Genomic DNA, 19,419 nt, shown 5'->3' on the forward strand with positions numbered 1-19,419 from the left:
TCAATAATATTGCAGAAATATGGGGTTCTAAATACCAATTTCATGAACTTTGATGAAAGTTTTCATTTAACACCTTATTTTATAAGTGAATTTTCAATTCAATAATATTGCCCAAATACGGGCGCAAAATGCGAATTGCTTTAGTTTCGGTAGAATTTTCGTTTAGCACCCCATATAATTGAAATTGCAGTTTAAATAATATTGCTGAAATGTGAGGTTCTAAATGCCAATTTCATTAACTTTGGTGAAAGTTTTCATTTAACACCTTATATATAAGTGAATTTTCAATTCAATGATATTGCCGAAAAATGGGGTGATAAATGCAAACATAAATGGGCATGAGGTGAGAAAGGTTTTGGTAGAATTTTCATTTACCACCCTATATATATAATTGAAAATGCAGTTCAGTAATATCGCATCAATATGGGTGGTTAAATGCCAATTTCATTAACTTTGGTGAACGTTTTTTTATTGAACACCCTATATATAAATGAATTTCCAGTTCAATAATATTATACAAGTATGGGGTGTAAATACAAATTTCTTTAGCTTTTCTAGAATTTTCATTTAACACCTTATATATAATTGAATTTGGGGTTCAATAATAGTGCGTAAATATGGGGTGCTAAATGCTAATTTTATTAGGTTTGATGAAAGTTTTCATTTAACACCCTATATATATGTGAATTTTTAGTTCTAATAATATGGCATAAAAGTTAACTGAAATCTTCTCGATTTTTTTGGTGAATTTTTATGTAACACCCTTTAAATATAAATTTCTTTAGTTTCGGTATAACTTTCATCTTACACCCCATGTATTTATGAATTTTTTTTCACAATAATATTGCATATCTTATAGGGTGTTGGCTGAAAACTTTAATTTTGGGGCAATATTTCAATTGATAAAAGGTCAAAATAGCCCTTATTTGCATAAGTAACATGTATTTTGGTCCATTTTTACTATAAAATGGAATTATCTTGCAAATTATTTATAAGATACTATTGTTCCAGTTCTCCCCCTCGATCGCACTCCGGTTCCGCTTTAGCCACGATCGAGACCTCTCGAATCAAGTCTTCAGTAGCAAAATCTTTTGCTATTTATCACAGCAAGAGCAAGGAAACCCCGGAGAAGGCAATGGCTTCTCCCACGCGCGAGAGCCCCGAAAACCCTAACGAGGAGAAGAACAGCGAAACCGCTACTCCCTACTTCGACGTCTATGGCCCCGACGTAAGCCCTCCTCTTCATCTCTTTCTCTTCCTCGGGTATCGATGTCCTTTCATTTTTCTTGTTTCCATCAGCAGCATAGAGTTCCTCGCGCAAGTTAGAGTTTTTGATATGTCGGAAGGTAAAAAAGATGCTCTTTTTGCTATTGGTTTGGTACCTCTTGATTCTTAGGCGGAAAAAGTTTGATGAATGCTTTAACCTATCGAACATTTCGGTGGATGCCAGTACTGATGACGGGAGGTAATAGGATATAACATAATGAGGATTTGTTAGGTTTGCATTCTTGGGTGATAGGAGATAATAGGAGATGGGAAGATATAGAAATAACACAACCGAGCACGACTGTTGAAAGTTATGTTGTAAAAATAGTTTGCATTTGGACTTCATTTGATAATCTGACTTTTGCAAGCACCATATTTCTCACATTTTTCATGCTCCATTCTTATTTTTTATGCAGGGAAAGGCTGATGTTATTTTTAAGATTCCGACTGCTGATTCAGCATTGAATCTACAGGTTCCTTTAATAATCTCAATTTGGTGATGAGTACATTATTGGCAGTGTGAATTGCAATATTCTTTTTATTGTGAAGCAGGATATTCAAGGACTTGTCACTTGGGTCATTGGTGACGGTCTCATGCCATCTTGGGTGTTTGTCAAAGTAATTGTTCTCCCTTCCCATTTCTTTCTTCAATTTCAAGATGTTCTGTAACAACTTCGACAAATTTGTTAAACTTTAAGAGGAAATGAAATGGAATGCCCTTCTTCACTCTTTAGATGGGTAACAGCTGATGACCTTCTAAGATTTTCTTTTTTATGCTTTCATTTTAGAAACATTAGGATCTAGTATCACGATGGATTATTTTAGAAGAAAGTTATCGATGATTTGTTTTCATATGATGTGTGGAGTAATGTTTGTGACAGATTAGGCTGTTGTTTCTTCTAACCATTATATTGTTTGATTTCAAGTGAATTGAAGGAATATGCTATGTTGCTTAGCACCATCTACATACCCAATTTAATACTTAATACTTATATATAATCTCTATTGTATCTGTTCAAGAGAACCAAGCTTTTACTTTTTGAGGAATTCAAGACTTTGATAGGCATGCACACTTGACATCCCTAAAAAGTCCTCATGTTTTGGCCGTGGATTATATGTATAGGTAGTCACCTGTATAGCTTATAAGTAACTCAAACTGGACTATCTTGACTTGTCTTGATTTTCTAATTGAACTTTCAGAATTGATTTGTGATGCTATTATACTTTGACTGGAATTAGTATCTATTATCCTTTTAGAATGTAGGATGAGATTTGATATCTCAAATTATGATGTTTCAGTTTGTTTTGATTTCCTAAATGAGCAAGTTCTAATACAAATTTGAGCCCAAAAAAGTTAGTTATATCTTCTATTAAGGATGGACTTAATTTGAGTGAGAAGCAAGGGTGTGAGCAAAGTTATTATCCTTGTATAGATAATTTTATGCCACAAAGGTGGTGATGCTCTTCTTTTTCTTTGGATCACAAACTTAATTTCAGATGTCGCGTTAATTAAAACTAATACATTTACTTATCATCCCCAGAACAAGCCACTTATACGGAAAGTCATCCTACTCTATGTTCCAGGCTTGGATGCAGCTTTGTATATGTCGCAGTCCCGCTTACTTTCTGGTCTGACAGAGTGTTGTGGTACTCCAAAGCCAGTGTTAGCTTTGAGGTTTGTGCTCTGCTGTTAACTTTTTACAGAAATATTGTTGCTAAACTTTTCTTCTTCTTATCCAGTTTTGTGATATTTCATTTTATCAAATTTTTAGATGCTTCAATATGTGTGTGTGTGTGTGTACAGATATGATAAGGTGTACCTCTTCTATATCTCATTGATTGATTCTCTTTTTCTGAATGCCAGTTGCGTAGCAGATGGAATGCAAACTGTTGATGCTTTACTAACTTGCAGAGTGAAACGAAAGCGTGTACCCATTGATGATTCGAGTGCCAGGGCCCCTAATCAGATTTCTGAACAAGGTCTATGAGATTTACAGAGAATATTTTGTTTATAACTGTATAGTAGGCACTCATTGTGAAATTTCAGGTCTGCAAAATGGTAATGTTCTCCATTGCTGTCTAAAGGTTGCAACTGTTGCCACCAGTTATTTCTAAGATCACCTATTATAATCCTCTCACTTACTATGTCTTCCCTTTACTGGTTTGCACTATTAATTACCAATTTCCATCAGGACCAAATAATTATGTTGCCTCAATAGCTAGAGGACATCTCGGAGAAAACTTTCTTTTTTGCCACGAATATTCTTGCCAATTTTTTTTTGTATGCCTATCTTTGACATCCTATCTTTGTGATAACTAGGAGCCAGTTTGAGAATTCTATTTTTATTGAATGGAAACAATGAAATATCATTCATCTGATAAATTATGTGGATTGCTTCTTTTTATCCAGATAAGTTGTCTCATATCCATGTCTCTGAGTTTTACATCATCTCATGGTGTGCTTCTTGTTCAGGAAAACTGTTTGGATTGCAGAATCTAAAAGAATTACCATTTCCTGTCACATACTATACTCTCTCAAATAAGGAGCTAGAAGATAATGGATATTTTTTTAATGTGCCAGGTTTCTTTCTGCTTTACCAAATTCTTTTCTTTTTCTTGAATCATGTCAAAATTTTATGTTTGCTGTTGAATACAGGTGTTGTCTCTACTATTTCAGCTCCTTCAGGTTCCTTACCTTATGAAATCCTTGCACTTGATTGTGAAATGGTAAGGGTGCAAAAATGATTTTTCATTAAACATGTGTTATGCCAACTTTTCCTGAAACCAGTCATAACTTTTTTAGAAAACATTTTCCTGAAACCAGTCATAACTTTTTTAGAGAACATTTTAAGGTTTTGCATGTTAGGAGCATGGAATTGTTTTGCCAGACAGTTTTAGCAGCATAAAAGAATTGTTATATCAGTGTGATACATCTTTACGTTGACCATTAATTGCAGTGCACTAAGAAAGTAAATGTTGTCCTGTAGCATAAAGATCTTGTGTCCTTATGACATATGTGTCGAATTTCTGTTTTTTTTCAGACTTTTTCCATGTGTAGCGAGACCCTGTAAAGTGCCCCTCTAAAGAAATGTAATTTGCTATCACATTTCATGTCTTCCATTAAAAGCACTATTCATTTTTTAAGTTCATTAAATATTTCCAGTGTCCTCTGATTTTGTATGTTCTTTCGAAGTGTGTCATAATGATCACTTTTAAATTTACCAGTGTGTGACTGAAGCTGGATTTGAACTTACAAGGGTGACATTGGTAGATGTTGCAGGAGAGGTAAAAAAATCCCTTTGTTCTTCTTTTTATCAGTTCACCAAATTATCTACTTCGAATAAGTTTAGATGTGCATTCTAGTTGCTGTTTGCGCAGAATATTCACAAGGTTTTTGAAGATTAGTTGTCAAAAGACGACTTAATCATTAGGCCTAGTGAAATTTATTTCATGGCAGCTATGGTCCACAAAAGGTGCTCAGTAATTCAAGAATGCCTAAATATTTCCAGAGATTTTGAAACATTTAGGAAATAAGTAGTAATTTGTACTTAATCTTTAGCAATAATAGGCAGTAGGCAGAATGTTTTATGACTGATTCCCTTATCTCACATCTTGTTGTTAATGCTCCTTCCCCAAATGAAAGCTAGGTCAATTATCCTCTTACCATCTAAAATAGTAATAAGTGAGGATAAACTTAGGGCTTATGATATAACTCTATGACAAGATAGCTACTATAGTGGGAGAAACAGATTTAGAAACTTGTTTAGGTGGTGATAAAAAGAATGAAGTTTTAAACGTTTTCAACAATAAATTTACTTATTACGTTCTCATCTTTTAGGTATATGCATGTGCAGGGTATTGTTTGTTATCTACTCCATCCAAACATTCCTTTTTATTTTCTGTAAGCACCATATATTTAAGTGGTATATGCCTATTTAAATGTTCTCAGACCAATGAATTAATTGTCTAAAACGATTTCTTAGGAAGTTCCTTTAATGGTCGTGAACTTATTCTACTTTTTCACTCCAGGTGGTTCTCGATAAACTAGTCAAACCTTCTAATCCTATACTCGACTACAATACAAGGTATGTATTTCATTTGCTATATTGAGTGGTTTAACTTATGTATATTAGACTCATCCTTTGATGAAATTATTTTGTATTTGAAGTGCCACTTTTTAGTAAACAAATTTTTCTTGAAAAACATATTTATGATCAAATGTCTACTCTTTCTCTTATATTAAGACATTTTATTTTGGTTCATTATGCTCTTTCCTGTGTACTGAGTTGCTTCAGTTTTAGGAGTCGGTCAGACTTGTGATTATATCAATTTCACTGTTCGGAGATTGTTAAGAGCAATTCTTTTACCTTAGACTTGACTATAACACCCTATTTTCTAAATATACTCTTTTCTCTTCCAAACTTGTTATTTCTAGTCTCTAGACTCTTTCTAAGTCTCAAGAAAACTGCAGTTATACTGCTCGGTTTCATGGGCTCAAGCTGCAACAACAACAACATTATCAACAAGAAACTCTAGTCCCAACTATTTTGGTTGTAGGTGCAACTTGTTATATACATTTCCATATGCATCAACTACTTGTTACATGTGATGATTCTTTCCTGTGAATATGCTAAGCTAGGAATCTAGCTCCAGTTTTAGATGGTCTCTGTTAGGTTGTTTACATGAAGCTTCTTATGTTGTGTTCTCTTTAGACTTTAGAGTTATGATAACCTCATAGAAGGATGAAGTCTTGGAGGAGCAAGGTGTGAAAAAGAATCATATTTCACAAACAATAATTGCATGAAGGAAAACGAAGAGAAAAAGTTATATAAAAAACAAGAGTGATAGAATTCAATTTCTTAATGTTGTATTGATACAAGTTATCACATAACAATTAATTAACCCTCGTTTATCTATGTATATTTTGCATGTTGTCCTTAATGCCCTCCTAGTTGGTTTCCATGCTTTGAGGGGAATGATTTCTTCCTTAGGGCTGTTAAATTCTTGTATAGTGGGGTTAATATTCTTGGTCATGCAGGTTCAGTGGAATCACCTCGGAGATGTTAAATGGTGTGACAACAACCGTCAAGGATATTCAGGTAGTAATGTCATTTTCTTTGGTGTGGTACTTTTAGTAGTAAAGCATATTTCCCCTAATCGTAGTTTGATATATATGTTTCCAGGAAGAGTTTCTTCAGCTTGTCCATAAAGAAACAATTCTTGTTGGACATTCTCTAGAAAATGACCTTCTGGCATTGAAGATATCTCATGATATGGTAATTGATACTGCTGTTTTATACAAACATCCCCGTGGCTCACATTACAAGCTGGCTTTACGTGTCCTGTCAAGGAAGTATCTTTTGCGGCAGATCCAAAGTTCAGGAAATGGGCACGACAGTATTGAAGATGCAAGAGCTGCTATGGAACTAGCACTCTTAAAGATTAGACATGGTAAAAGTAGAACCTGCCCTCAGTCAATCAAGAATTGTTTTTTTTTGCTCCCTTTAATTATTTAAGCAGTGGTCTCAATAATAAGTTGGTGATAATCCTTGTCTTCATGGTTTCTTAAATACTTAAATGCTTCATGTGTCTTGTAGAAATCTTCTTTAAGTGATTCTTGTCTCTTGATGGGGGCTGAGGTTTTCCTCCTGCTCTTCTAGGTCTGTATAGTCCCACATGACTTCTCCAATTAAATAGAACTGTTAGGTCCTACCACAGCCATCTACCAATGGAAATAGACTGTTGTTTCAATGCGATTGACTTGATTCATCTTCTTAAGTACTTTGAATAGCCATTTAAATTTAAGTATTGCAGATAACTCAGATCAATAATTGTGCCCTCATATATATATATAACTTTATATGTTTATTGCTGCGTCCAGTTCAAACTTCAAACTATGTATATCCTTTGTCTAATATATTTATGAACTCCTTTTTTTGTCCAAGATATGCATATGTAATCTATTATTTCATATTCTCTGTTATTGCAGCTTCATTTTCTGTATATTAAGGTGGCAGGGCAGTTTATTAGATTATTAGTACCTGACCGATATAGCTGTTGCTGCACCAGGACCAGATTTTGGGTCACCTCCATCATTCATGCGAAGGAAGCTGGTTTCAGTACTGAATCAAAGTGGCAAAACCTGCTCCCTCATTGATGATATGTCTGTAGTAAAGAGATATTCTGATGAATCGTGCAATTCAATTTCAGTGTTTTCAGATAATGAGGCCCTCTCCAGAGCTATGAAGGAGGTTGATAACCCAAATAATTTGTTTTAGAGAATAAGTTTATTGATCGTCTTACATGACCTATCAGTTGCTTGAATATACTGTTTATTTCCTATTGTAGGTGAAGAATGAAAAAGTTGGCTTTATTTGGACACAGTTTTCAGGATTGATCTCTTATTTTAGGACACAAGCACAAGATGTGGAGAAGTTGAAATGCCGTCTGGCAGAGGTGATCTCATTGCAGACATGTAACAAGAAATCAGCATGCAAAAATGGAAGGAATGACGAAATGTGCTCTGAGTTGAAGAACATTCTAGTTGACATAGATACTAAAATTCAAAGACTGTACAATGCCTTGCCTGATAATGCCATGTTGGTTGTGTCTACTGGTCATGGAGATACACCTTTAGTTCAAAGGTAAATTTACTTAGTATATATAACTCTCCCCACACCTTTTTAATAATTTCTCTTCCTCTCTTCCTTGTTTTCATTTTAGTTGCACTTAGGTATGGCATGATTTTGATCTGACTATCAAGTTCCAGTTAAGAAAGCTGATCTGGATCCGGTTAGGTTCACTTAGTTGGCTGTCTTGATAACCTAAATTAAGTTGCTCTGTATCAGGTTTACTGTTTCATTGCCCATTTCTATCTCATGACTGGATTTAATACTACATGATCCACATAGGTGAAAATGTGTCAGATAAGGTCAAGTTGAATTTGGCATTGCTTAATTCACTGCACCTTGGGGCTTTGTATTGGTATATTCATTTAAGAGCAAGGAATTGGAATATACAATATCATTTTGTTTCTTGTAATGCGTCTCCAAAGATTATTTATAACTCTACAACTTAATGAAAGGTAAATCATTCGTATTCTGGTGTTCGGATGGATGCATCTGATCAGTCAGGTTTTGTCATAAACACACTTTAATTTCTTATCATAGTTGTGTCTGAACTTCAAATCTGGTTTCATTGGTCTATTATATGAACATGTTGGATATGAAACAGAAAAGGACCTTCTTGAAGTGCTTTTTGTCATTAATGCCAAAACTGTTGGGTTGGAATAACTTAATTTTTACAATGTAGTCGTGTGTTGCACAGTTATCTCTTCTTGCAATTTTGTAGAATACAATTTGATTGTTTCATCTTATAATGGAGATATGGACACTTTCAACTTCAGGTATTTGAACATTTAAAACATTTGGCATGTTATAAATTTATTACTTGAGAATTTGACTTAGAGCTTATTATTTAAGTTCTAATTCTTGGTATTCTTAATTCCCAGCTTTTAAGGTGCTTTCAGATGGTTACTCTTTTGCCTTGTTTACTAACAGCATTTATTCTAATGGTTGCATCTTTGCATTGTTATTGGTGAAGATTAAGGAAAATGCTGAACGATGACAGTGAGACTACAATCAGCCGTGAAAATATTGTTCAAGCTCTGGAAGAGCTCCAAGCTCAAGCAGAAGTTGCGTTATGTTTTGCTTGTGTCAAACACTAGTGGGTAAGTTATTTCTTTTCAATCCCTTGGAACTTTTTTTGCTTTCCCTAGCTTGAGTCAGATCAGTAAGTCACTGATGATAGCTCTCTATTACCAGGTATAACTGATGCTTGGTGATGGAATTTTTTTTTTAAACTGATGTCTTTTGGGCCATTGTGCTAAAAAGCCAAATTGAAGAAGACGACTTGCTTACAGCTGGAAATATTTTGCATCAAGTCAATGCTGCTTTCAGAGAGCTAAAGCCAAAGTCATTTCAGAATTTGACGCAGTATTGTTCGTGCAACATATGTAATTGCACCTGATTATGATAGAGAAATATAGCTCAGTACATATAATTTGATTTGGAAGTTGTAAATGACAATAATGCCTGTTGTCCCCTTTCCATTTAGTAGGATTCCTAGTGATTGAATCTGATGGATAACACACCAATGAGTGTATAGTTAGGCCTAATTTTGTGAGGAAAACTAGGCATGTATTGAGATTTTCAGGAGTTCTGTGCAATTGACTGGAGCAACTGCAAGTTAGATTCTAGAGTTAGTCCTCAAATATTCGGTATATCTGCTTCCTGCTTCCGTTGTCTTGCAGAACATGTTGATCATGCATTGAAAGATCTCTAGTTAAGTTTATTTCAGAGAAAGGAGATGTAACTTTTGTACATCAATATATTCCTTTAAAAAAGTTTGTCTTTGTTGCAGGTCTTAATTTCAGATATATGATATGAACACTATATGAACTATTATAATATTTAGGTTCCTGTAGCAGTTACTTTCTGAAATGAATTTAAATGTGCATTGGAGATTTTGATCCTTTTTATCATAAATATGCATTAGGCTTTTCTCATGTCCTGCTATGGCAGAATAATTTTGACATTTAGTCCAACTACCATGGATAGATAAAGTCTCCTTGTTGTAACTAACCTATCATCATCCATAATAACTAAATAGTAACTGAATTAATACTGACCAACATCAAATATATACTATATATATTTTAAGAAGAGACCAACATCACATGTTACCTTTGCTTTCTTTTCCTCACCATAAATAAGATTAGCTATCCTGTCATTTTCTAATAGTGTCAAGCCAAAGTTCCATGGTCAATCTTAACCATATAAATGACTCTGTCGTTAGGAGAGAGATTATGTTATTTCTCTTAAGTGCCAACAATTATTGAGTCCACACCATCAGGTAGATATTTTATAGTTAACTTGTAACTTAGAAACACAAACTTGTATATCCACAAGGAACCAATCTCTATAGGGCATAGGCTCAAACAAAATAAAGCTAGAGAACATGTCACATCACATTCACTGCCTAAATTTAAAAAGGGTATACTGTAGTTTACCTTAGAAATTTTAGCTGTTGTTAAGTTATAACTCAAGCACTTAACTCCTCTATGTGGTCAGATACAATTATTAGTCAATCTTGAATGTGAACGGTGATGTAAGTACCTAATTAGCCCCATAACAATACCATATGATTTGAGAACATTAGGGTCATTTTGCTCAATTAGCAACTTCCACCATTAGTTTTGAATAAAAACTTAACAATTATGATATTGCTTAGACCACATGATAGTCAAGTGCTTAAGTTTAGAGTAGATAAGAGTAAGTTGAAATTAGATTAAACCATAGTCGGTGATCTGTAATTTCCCCTCAAAATAATTAATCCACTATATTCTAATTCAAACCAACTTAATTGTCTTATAATAGATATTAATTGACTGAAGAACAAAGATGTTTTCATGAGACTACATCTAAAATTGGCTAGTTGTTGAGGGTGTTGCCCTAGATAGTGTTAGAATCACACTGCTGCTTGGAAATAGCAAGGGAAGCTAGGCATATTTATGGCTCAACTCAGATTTGTTTCTTGTTGCTTTCAATTTGTTTTTTTTTTTCTTCTTCTATGTCAAAACCAAGTGTAGTTGGAGTAGATGAGCCAGCTTGAAGTAGTATGATAGGTTTGTTGCTTTGAGTGCTTAGGTTAACTTCATGCTGGCCCTTTTGTTGAGCTTTCTTAAGGAAACATCATTTGGAATGAAATATTAATTCATGCCATTACAAGCAACTGCATTTACTTGAATGAAAGCTACTTCAAACCTTTCTCACCTCATGCCCATTTATGTGTGTGTTTACTTTGTGTGCATGAGAAGCTCAACTCAAACTCAAATTAATATATAGATAGTGATTCTGTTGAACTACTTCCCTTAAATTGGATCATATGTTTATAGGTATATACTCTTTTAGAAAATTTTCTCCTCCAAATTCCATGGTATTCAATACCTGCCAAAGAAGTATTACACAAGCAGGTGGACCAACTCCACTCTAGTTCTCAACCAATTGCCTAGAGATATGTATATATATATATATATATATATATATATATATTATAACTCAAGAGAAACAAAACAATTAATGTAGAGAAGAGAAGTAAAACACTTCATTTCTTCCATAGTTATCTCTGCACAAATCTGAGGGCTTGCACACAATATTTGGTTTCATAGAAAGCGATTTCTCTTGTTAATGGTACACGCATCTCTGCGTTAATTTTATCGAAGATGTCACTATTATTCAATGCTTTATCTTCTTTGAACATCACATAATATGCAATATTAAGATGATGCTAATGCCCTTCTTGTGCACTTATCAAGCCTGTATCTCAAAACATTCACATCAACATCCACCTGAGCTGTCCATTCCTTTGTCTTTGCACATTGAATAAGAACATATATATACCTAAGTTGTTGGATATTTACTTACACCACATCTTGGCATGCCATTGTGGTAGTAGTCTTCTCTGTTGGCCCAGAGAGTTTTCTTGTTATCTCTTCCTCTTTTAGGCATTGGCTAATGGTCCCTTTAAACACTTTGCATCAAACTGGGGCAAGATTAAATTGACTCGCTTTCGCCGTCGCGCACACAGGCGTCGTTTCGTTCTACCTTTGATCAATTCTTTTGGTTGTTAAAGGAAAATCTTTTACAAAGTAAAACCTTGTGTCACACTTCATCTATTTGTTTGAAGGTTTTAGGCTGCCTTTCTTGAAATCAATCCATCTACCATGACTATCTTACCGAGTTTTGAAAGCTAGGGTTACACAGGATAAAGCTCAAGATTCATAGAATATGCATGTAGATGATGGTATCTATCATCTAGATTAGGTCTAGAAATAGAGTTTAATTAATGCTGGCCGTTTGAAATGGTATTTGATATTGCATCTGATGAGTTATTAATTAATTAGCAGCAGCAGTGAAACTACTTTGACTAGAAAATTAGGGTTTATCAGTTGGTGTCATCAGTTGCACCCACGAAACCATCTACTTATAATAGTATTCATTTCACGTTGGTGGCTTCCATGCTTGGCAAATTATATTAATCTACCACAATAATGGAGGGTGGTGTACTTTAAACTTCAAAGACAATTGCTGTTTCTAGGCAGTTTTTAAGTTAATTTAAGTGTCGTTAGTTACAGAACCTGGAGATGTTATATGAAAATTACAGGCAAAATAAGAGTAGGTTTATAAGAAACAAAAATTATTAACATTTTGGTGTTACTAAAAGACTTCCCCTTTTAAAGAAGTCTCATTGCATAAGCATGTCCACTAGTTATTTAACAAACTACCCTTCTTTTTATCTACCAAGGTGGTATTAAAAGCTTATCACTTACACATCCTTAGTCCATGCTATATATATATATATACATACATAGTAATGTTCAATTAATCCTATGTAGGTGCCCAACTGTTAGCTGAAACAGTTTGCCCATATCAAGAAATGTAGCTAGCTTAGATGTTTAGAAAAAGAAATTACAAAAAATATCCAGAAATAGCACCAATAAATTAGTCTTTACAAGTAATTAACTACTTAACATGATATACATGAAATATATATATATATATATATATATATATATATATATATATATATTTGCACATTACTAATTACTGTCTACATATGAATAAAGCTCAACATGCTCTAAATGCAAACTGTAAATATATTGTAATGGTATAAACAAAATGGAGAATTGTTAATGAAGTAATTAGCTAGGGATGAACGAGATATTAAAGAATTAATCCAAGGATATATATAGATATATAGGTGCAATTTGCTTGGAAAGCTTAGATCGAGTCCAATGGCCAAACACGCAAGTTGATGGGATACTACAAATTAAGACATGCACATATAATGTCACCCACCTTTGTCGTGTCAAACTAACAAAAGGGACTTCCCATCCAAACCCTAAACAAACCCTAATTCTTCTTCTCCACCTCCTTTTTATTCTCCCGTTCTTATCCTCCCTCCCCTCTTCCCTATCCTCTCTCTCTTCTTGCACTTCTTCCCTGAGTTTTTAGTTAGAGGATATATCTATATCTTATATATAAGTATATACATATATCTGAGGAGGTTCTATAGTGATGGCGTCGTCGACATCGGTGGCGAGCCGGTCCGATGACACAAAGGCGTGCCCTCGAGGCCACTGGCGGCCCGGGGAAGACGAGAAGTTGCGGCAGCTCGTCGAGCAGTATGGGCCTCAGAATTGGAACTCCATTGCTGAGAAGCTGCAAGGAAGATCAGGTATACATCTTCGATGGGATCCAATATATATAGTGAATATATAACAAGTTAAAAGGGAACTCATCAATGAAACTTTCTTTTGATAGACATATATTCACCTTATTAACATCACCATCTTCAAATATATATTGGATACTTGATGTTTAGTTAATTCTTTTTTATTTCTACCCTCAAAAATGGATATCTTCAACTATACTTTAGGTGATTAATTCTAGTTTCTTGTTTGCTTTAACTCCATAAGCTAGATAACCTCACAGTAATTTTGATGCTCATGAAACTTTACGTAATTAAATAACCATATATCTTCAATTAATATATATGTTAGGTAATTAACCCTTGTATTTTAGGTAATTTTGCACCTTGATATCACCATCTTTAGATTTTTTTTTCTTGGTTGCTTGAATTCAGAGGATAGTTAATTAACCTCCATATATAGTGATCACTATCCTCAAGTAATCTAATCCAAAAATCTACATGCATGCATGAAAGTACTTTTGTATACATATGGAGAAGTAATTATGATCGAAATTAGTACTTCTTGTGATCATTAATTAATCAATGGAGTTGTATATATCTTGCAGGGAAGAGTTGCAGGTTGAGGTGGTTCAACCAACTAGACCCCAGGATCAACAAGAGGCCCTTCACGGAGGAGGAGGAGGCGCGGCTCCTCGCCGCCCACCGCCTCCACGGCAACAAGTGGGCGTTCATCGCCCGCCTCTTCCCCGGCCGGACCGACAACGCCGTCAAGAACCACTGGCACGTCATCATGGCTCGCCGCCACCGCGAACGCTCCAGGCTCTTCACCAAGGCATCTCCACCCTTCTCGGACTCCGCCACCATCAATGGCTTGTTTGGTTTCCAATCCTCACCTCGAAGCAACTCGGATCCTCTTGGGTTCGACTCCGCCAACAGGGAGTCGAGCTCTTCGGTCATCTCCTGGGCCTTCTCGAGAGCGTCTCTCGGTGCAACCGGCGGTGATCATGTCTACGGTCATGGCGGCCTTTATAATTACCATAACTGTAGCTATAGAATTCTTGAGAGCTCGCCGAAATTTTTCAAGGTTGACAGAATGTTTGATGCGGCTGATCAAGCACTGGAGCAATGCTGTGGAGGAGGTGATCATGAGCAGGCGCCATTGGATGCTCATGAATCTTTGAGTAGTAGCGAGGATGTTCCTTTCATAGATTTCTTGGGAGTTGGAATTGAATCATGAATTAATTAAGAACATTTGGAGAGAGAGAGAGAGAGAGAGAATTAGTGATCGATCGAATGTAATTAGCATATGCAGTCATGGAGCAGGTTAATTAATTAATTAATTAGCTAAATGCTCTTCTTCTTCCTTCTTTAATTTTGTACACTAATCGTGATTACTAATTTCCTATTTATTATAATACCAATTGCATGCCATATGTATATATATATATATATATATATATATATATATAGAATACCCGTTTGATGGAAATTGTCCAACAAAAAGGAGCGACGATACTACACGATGCTGGAGTGTTTGAGGGAATAAAAATAAAACACGGGTGTAATAATACAAAATATATTAATATAGGGTGTTTTGGCCTATAAATTTCCCAGAAGTTTAAGAGCTGCCAAGTGTCTCGGATGTAACAAATTCATGCAATCTGGTCTGCATAAGAGTACCGTCTCCCACCTGAAATGCTATCCTCCGTTTTAGTAGTACACTCTCAGTGCTACTTAGTCTACTATACCAACTCCTCCTCTTTATTCTCTCTTTGAGCCGCCACTTCCCACATCACTGGACGATGTCGACCTCGGCGATGCCGTTGGCGATCTCGATGCGTCCGCAGGCTCCTCCTCGGAAGATGCGCTCGCCGATCGACTCGCTCCGGAGACGACGGAGCGCCGCCGCCGTGGTAGCGGCGGTCGGGGGGACGAGGACGCGCATCCAGCGTCTGATCGAGGAGGAAGGAGTGGTGCTGATGCCCGGGTGCTACGACGCGCTCTCGGCGGCGATCGTCGAGAAGTCCGGCTTCAGCGCCGGCTTCCTCTCGGGATACGCCCTCTCCGCCTCCCTCCTCGGCAAGCCAGACTTCGGACTCCTCACGTATCTACATATCTCTCTCGCCTCGCATTCTTTCCCTTGATTTGTTGATCTTCTATTTTCGGATTTTTAAAAATCTTTTCTTGTTTTAGGTCGCCGGAAATGGCGGAGGCGGCTCGGTTCGTGTGCGCGGCGGCTACACGGATCCCAATTATTGCTGACGCTGGTTCGCTCTCTCTCTCTCTCTCTCTCTCTCTCTCTCTGTTTGTTATTTTTCTTTTCATAGTTAATTAGGACGAGATAGTGGAATTGCATCTTTTTTTGTTGGTATACGTACAAAATATTTGAACTTTTTGTAAATACTGGTTTAAAGTAGAATGTTGGAAATGTTGCCATTATTTTGATGATTTTTAATGATTACTCGTAGCATGAGAAAAGAAGAAAATTTCCTAAAGTTGTGAGAAGATTCACATGGTCAAACTACAGTGCCAATCCATGCATGTAACTTGTCTATAAATTTGGGAGAAACATTGGTGGGATGGTGTGTCCTGGCTACCATTATGTCAGACAAATGTGGTGGAATTGGAAGAGGAGGGATCAGAGGAAACCGGGGGATAGAAAACGAAATTTAGGGTAGTTCATTAGGAAGAATCATCTAGAAGTTGATGACTATCTGCATAAAAGCTTGGCATTGTGAAAGAGCATTTTGGTTATATTTTCACTTGGGATTCAAAATTGCCATAATTATTGAGGTGATTGAAGGGACAGCTGAAATTATTTAGAGGATAGGACAAGCCAAAAGAAATCAAGATTACCATTGATTACTTTGTTAGAACCTGCTCTTTTCCAGATGCCCTCTTTTTGTTACTCAGTAGTCGTGAATACATGGTTTGAAAAGAAAAGAAAAAGGACTTTTCCTCTCTTACTAAGAAACTTATAATTCATATTTCAAGTACAACAGCACTTGATTGATTGTCTTTTCTGTATATATTCCAGATACTGGAGGTGGAAATGCTCTTAATGTTCAGCGAACTGTTAACGATTTAATGGCGGCTGGTGCTGCAGGCTGCTTTCTTGAGGTAATGTATTTTTCAGTATGTCAGTTACTAAAATTTTATTGGAGATTACTGCTATGTTGCAGTTTTAAACTATAATTCCCATATCTAATTCTTATTCATGAATTCTAGGATCAAGCATGGCCAAAGAAATGTGGTAAGAGAACCTCCTTGCTCCTGTATGAAAAGGAGCAGTGTCTTTAGAACTTCGTCTTGTTTTAGTTATTTCTCTTGTCTACTTCTTGATTTTAAAGATCTGACACTTGTTCCTCTCTTGTTCATCGTCAAGGACATATGCGGGGTAAACAGGTACTTGAGGATGTACAAGAAGTCTTTTTGTTAAATAATGATTTTCTCTTTCTAGTTGTGGCAGAAGAATTTAAATTATTAATGGACACTTTCTGAAATATGAACTCGACTATTTGTGTCAGTTATCCTTGTGCATCCATCTGCTAACTTATTATATATAACGTTTTGTTTTCTACATGCAACTAGGCTGTATTAATATTCTATGGGATCAAGTGTCATACATGCAAAACACTTTTTCTTTCTCAGTTGATTGATTTGAATTAAGAATATCCTTTGTTGCTTATTTTAGGTGATACCAGCAGAGGAACATGCTGCAAAAATTGCATCTGCAAGAGATGTGATTGGTGATAATGACTTTTTTCTTGTTGCTCGAACTGATGCTCGTGCAATCTCAGCTAAGTCTGGTTTATGTGATGCAATTGCACGTGCTAACCTTTACATGGAGGTATCGCTTATCTGATGCAATTTTAACAACTTTTTAAGTATTAATTTTGTCTTCCTTAACATTTCTTTAATTATGTATTATTATCGTTATTCTTTGAAGGAGCATATTTCTCTACAATCAACTACACATTGTTCATGCCCTTAATCTTTTGTTTTGGAGGGTTATAAGTCATGGACAACTCAACATGTTGTACTAGATTATGTGAATTTTTATTCATCCTTTGGAGACGGACAAATACTTTGGTATTATCATGATAGATAAACTGACAAAGCAAGCTTCAGTAAAGCGCTATTGCAAATCATTAACATTTATCCACAGTTTATATTTGGGAAATCTTGTGAACTTATACAAGTCAATTTACGATTCTAGATTTTGTATACTTAAATCGAGCATTCTTCTTCTCCTACCAGTGACTGGTCTATCGAATTTGCAGAAGCTGCCTAGAGTTAAGGGAGTCGATTCATCAACTTATATGCTTAATATACTCATCCTGGCAGGGTTTGGCTTAAGGAGTCCAATGTGATTTTTTATAAGACCAAGGCACAACTCATAATTCAGAAGAGATTGTATATGCTGGACTGGGCCAACTCGAATTGCCTGAAATGTAGGCAGGGAGACCTAGAAAAACTGTCTTTACAAAATTGTCAGTTAATGAGGGATAGGCTATTAAAACTTAAAAGCCATTGGTAAGGATGCTGCACTAGCATCTTGCAAGATCCTTCGATCTTTCTCTCATCCTTCAAGCTGTTTGTATTAACATAGAGGTTGGGATTGTACTGATAGTATACCATTAAGTTACTTCCCTATATTAACATTGATTTCCATGCCAAGGCAGATCTGTTTGTAGCCTTATATATTGGTGTGCTGTATGTTTTCATGTTTAGGTTCATCAAAAGATTTAGCCTCATGCTTTAAGTTGAAGTCGTACATTCAGTTTTGACTCTTTAGACAACTTCAACACTACAACTTTTATGTTAAGCAGGCAGGAGCTGATGCCTGCTTTGTGGAGGCACCAAGAGATGATGAGGAGCTCAAGGAAATAGGTCGTCGAACAAATGGTTACAGGGTCTGCAATATGCTTGAAGGTGGGGTTACGCCCCTTCACACACCACAGGAACTCAAAGAAATGGGATTCCATCTTATTGTGCACCCTCTCACAACCCTGTATGCCTCTGCACGTGCATTAATTGATGTTCTCAAAGTTCTGAAGGAGTCAGGCACCACTAGAGACGATCTCCACAAACTCGCGACCTTTGAGGAGTTCAACAAGCTGATTGGTTTGGAATCTTGGTTCGAACTTGAGGCTCGGTTCTCCAAATATAGAACTTCTGTTGAAGTTGAAGCCTGAATCATCCAACCTAAGTTAGCAGCAGTACTTTTCCGTTTTTTAGATTTTGACAGTAATCAACTACTCTAAGATACTGAATCCAATTTTGAGACTACTAATTGCAGTACAAGTACTTGGCTTGTTAATCCCTTTTTGCTTTCTCAATTCTATCATTGTAATGGGGATGAATGAAAACTGAAATTTTTGATCCTACCCAAGTGATCCAAATTCAAATTATGGGCTGGTAGCTGCTGGAATTTTAGTTGCAAGCAGATTAGTATATGTATCGATGGGGGTGGATGTTCGTCGCACCTGAAAGCAAATCCAAATAATTGAACAGCCTGCAGTCGCCTCGACCACTGTCCCCCTGTTCCTCAGTGAGATCTCTGCTTGTCCCATTGTTTGTTTCCCAATATTCTGTAATCATCCTTTTAACCATATTTCAAATGCTAGATTATTTCTCCCTGTACTTTGTCATCTTTGGTAGATGGCTATATGAAGGTTAGATCTGATATCCAAATTTGCAGAGTATATTTCTTCAGTATATGCCACCTGCTGTATTTTATTTTTATTTTTCCCCTGAAATACATCTTTTATAGAGTAACGCGGTGCTTACAAAACACTCTACAAACATTCTACAGATACTATCAATGGATATGAAACATCATTTTATTTGTAAAATGTTTGTAAAAGTATTTGTGAG

At 35.9% G+C, this 19,419-nt stretch overlaps 3 protein-coding genes across 4 annotated transcripts; all 3 read left to right on the forward strand.

Moving 5' to 3' along the window:
* Nucleotides 1-997: 997 nt before the first annotated feature.
* LOC140802359 (small RNA degrading nuclease 5) lies at nucleotides 998-9,523 on the forward strand. 2 transcript variants are annotated; one of them, XM_073157871.1, is made up of 15 exons: nucleotides 998-1,228; nucleotides 1,683-1,739; nucleotides 1,819-1,884; nucleotides 2,808-2,941; nucleotides 3,131-3,246; nucleotides 3,740-3,847; nucleotides 3,923-3,993; nucleotides 4,492-4,551; nucleotides 5,296-5,351; nucleotides 6,305-6,365; nucleotides 6,450-6,717; nucleotides 7,336-7,517; nucleotides 7,615-7,910; nucleotides 8,869-8,995; nucleotides 9,090-9,523. In XM_073157871.1, the coding sequence occupies exons 1-14, from the start codon at nucleotides 1,136-1,138 to the stop codon at nucleotides 8,990-8,992; spliced, it is 1,692 nt and encodes a 563-aa protein (XP_073013972.1). In that variant the 5' UTR covers nucleotides 998-1,135; the 3' UTR covers nucleotides 8,993-8,995; nucleotides 9,090-9,523. The 2 variants fall into 2 exon arrangements, with proteins under 2 accessions (XP_073013972.1, XP_073013973.1); XM_073157872.1 differs by lacking the exon at nucleotides 998-1,228 and having other exon boundaries at nucleotides 2,851-2,941.
* Nucleotides 9,524-13,201: 3,678 nt separating this feature from the next.
* LOC140802055 (uncharacterized) lies at nucleotides 13,202-14,906 on the forward strand. The gene is made up of 2 exons (XM_073157467.1): nucleotides 13,202-13,563; nucleotides 14,145-14,906. The coding sequence occupies exons 1-2, from the start codon at nucleotides 13,404-13,406 to the stop codon at nucleotides 14,774-14,776; spliced, it is 792 nt and encodes a 263-aa protein (XP_073013568.1). The 5' UTR covers nucleotides 13,202-13,403; the 3' UTR covers nucleotides 14,777-14,906.
* A 339-nt stretch (nucleotides 14,907-15,245) lies between these two features.
* LOC140801937 (carboxyvinyl-carboxyphosphonate phosphorylmutase, chloroplastic-like) lies at nucleotides 15,246-18,929 on the forward strand. The gene is made up of 7 exons (XM_073157328.1): nucleotides 15,246-15,643; nucleotides 15,733-15,806; nucleotides 16,577-16,659; nucleotides 16,768-16,792; nucleotides 16,925-16,944; nucleotides 17,234-17,389; nucleotides 18,372-18,929. Exons 1-7 carry the CDS (start codon nucleotides 15,342-15,344, stop codon nucleotides 18,735-18,737), a joined length of 1,026 nt encoding a protein of 341 aa, XP_073013429.1. The 5' UTR covers nucleotides 15,246-15,341; the 3' UTR covers nucleotides 18,738-18,929.
* The last annotated feature ends 490 nt before the right edge of the window (nucleotides 18,930-19,419 follow it).

Source organism: Typha latifolia, chromosome 15 (genome assembly GCF_019914945.1).
Source record: "Typha latifolia isolate L0001 chromosome 15, TyphaL0001v2, whole genome shotgun sequence".
Lineage (NCBI taxonomy): Eukaryota > Viridiplantae > Streptophyta > Magnoliopsida > Poales > Typhaceae > Typha > Typha latifolia.

What these genes read in the sequence shown, in the direction of transcription:
- LOC140801937 (XM_073157328.1), top strand. Translation starts at nt 15,342, where the DNA reads ATGTCGACCTCGGCGATGCCGTTGGCGATCTCGATGCGTCCGCAGGCT. An exon ending in CCAGACTTCGGACTCCTCAC is followed by an intron (nt 15,644 to 15,732) that starts GTATCTACATAT and finishes TTCTTGTTTTAG; the next exon opens with GTCGCCGGAAATGGCGGAGG. An exon ending in CTGCAGGCTGCTTTCTTGAG is followed by an intron (nt 16,660 to 16,767) that starts GTAATGTATTTT and finishes CATGAATTCTAG; the next exon opens with GATCAAGCATGGCCAAAGAA.
- LOC140802055 (XM_073157467.1), top strand. Translation starts at nt 13,404, where the DNA reads ATGGCGTCGTCGACATCGGTGGCGAGCCGGTCCGATGACACAAAGGCG. An exon ending in GAAGCTGCAAGGAAGATCAG is followed by an intron (nt 13,564 to 14,144) that starts GTATACATCTTC and finishes TATATCTTGCAG; the next exon opens with GGAAGAGTTGCAGGTTGAGG.
- LOC140802359 (XM_073157871.1), top strand. Translation starts at nt 1,136, where the DNA reads ATGGCTTCTCCCACGCGCGAGAGCCCCGAAAACCCTAACGAGGAGAAG. An exon ending in ATATTTTTTTAATGTGCCAG is followed by an intron (nt 3,848 to 3,922) that starts GTTTCTTTCTGC and finishes TGTTGAATACAG; the next exon opens with GTGTTGTCTCTACTATTTCA. An exon ending in CAACCGTCAAGGATATTCAG is followed by an intron (nt 6,366 to 6,449) that starts GTAGTAATGTCA and finishes ATATGTTTCCAG; the next exon opens with GAAGAGTTTCTTCAGCTTGT.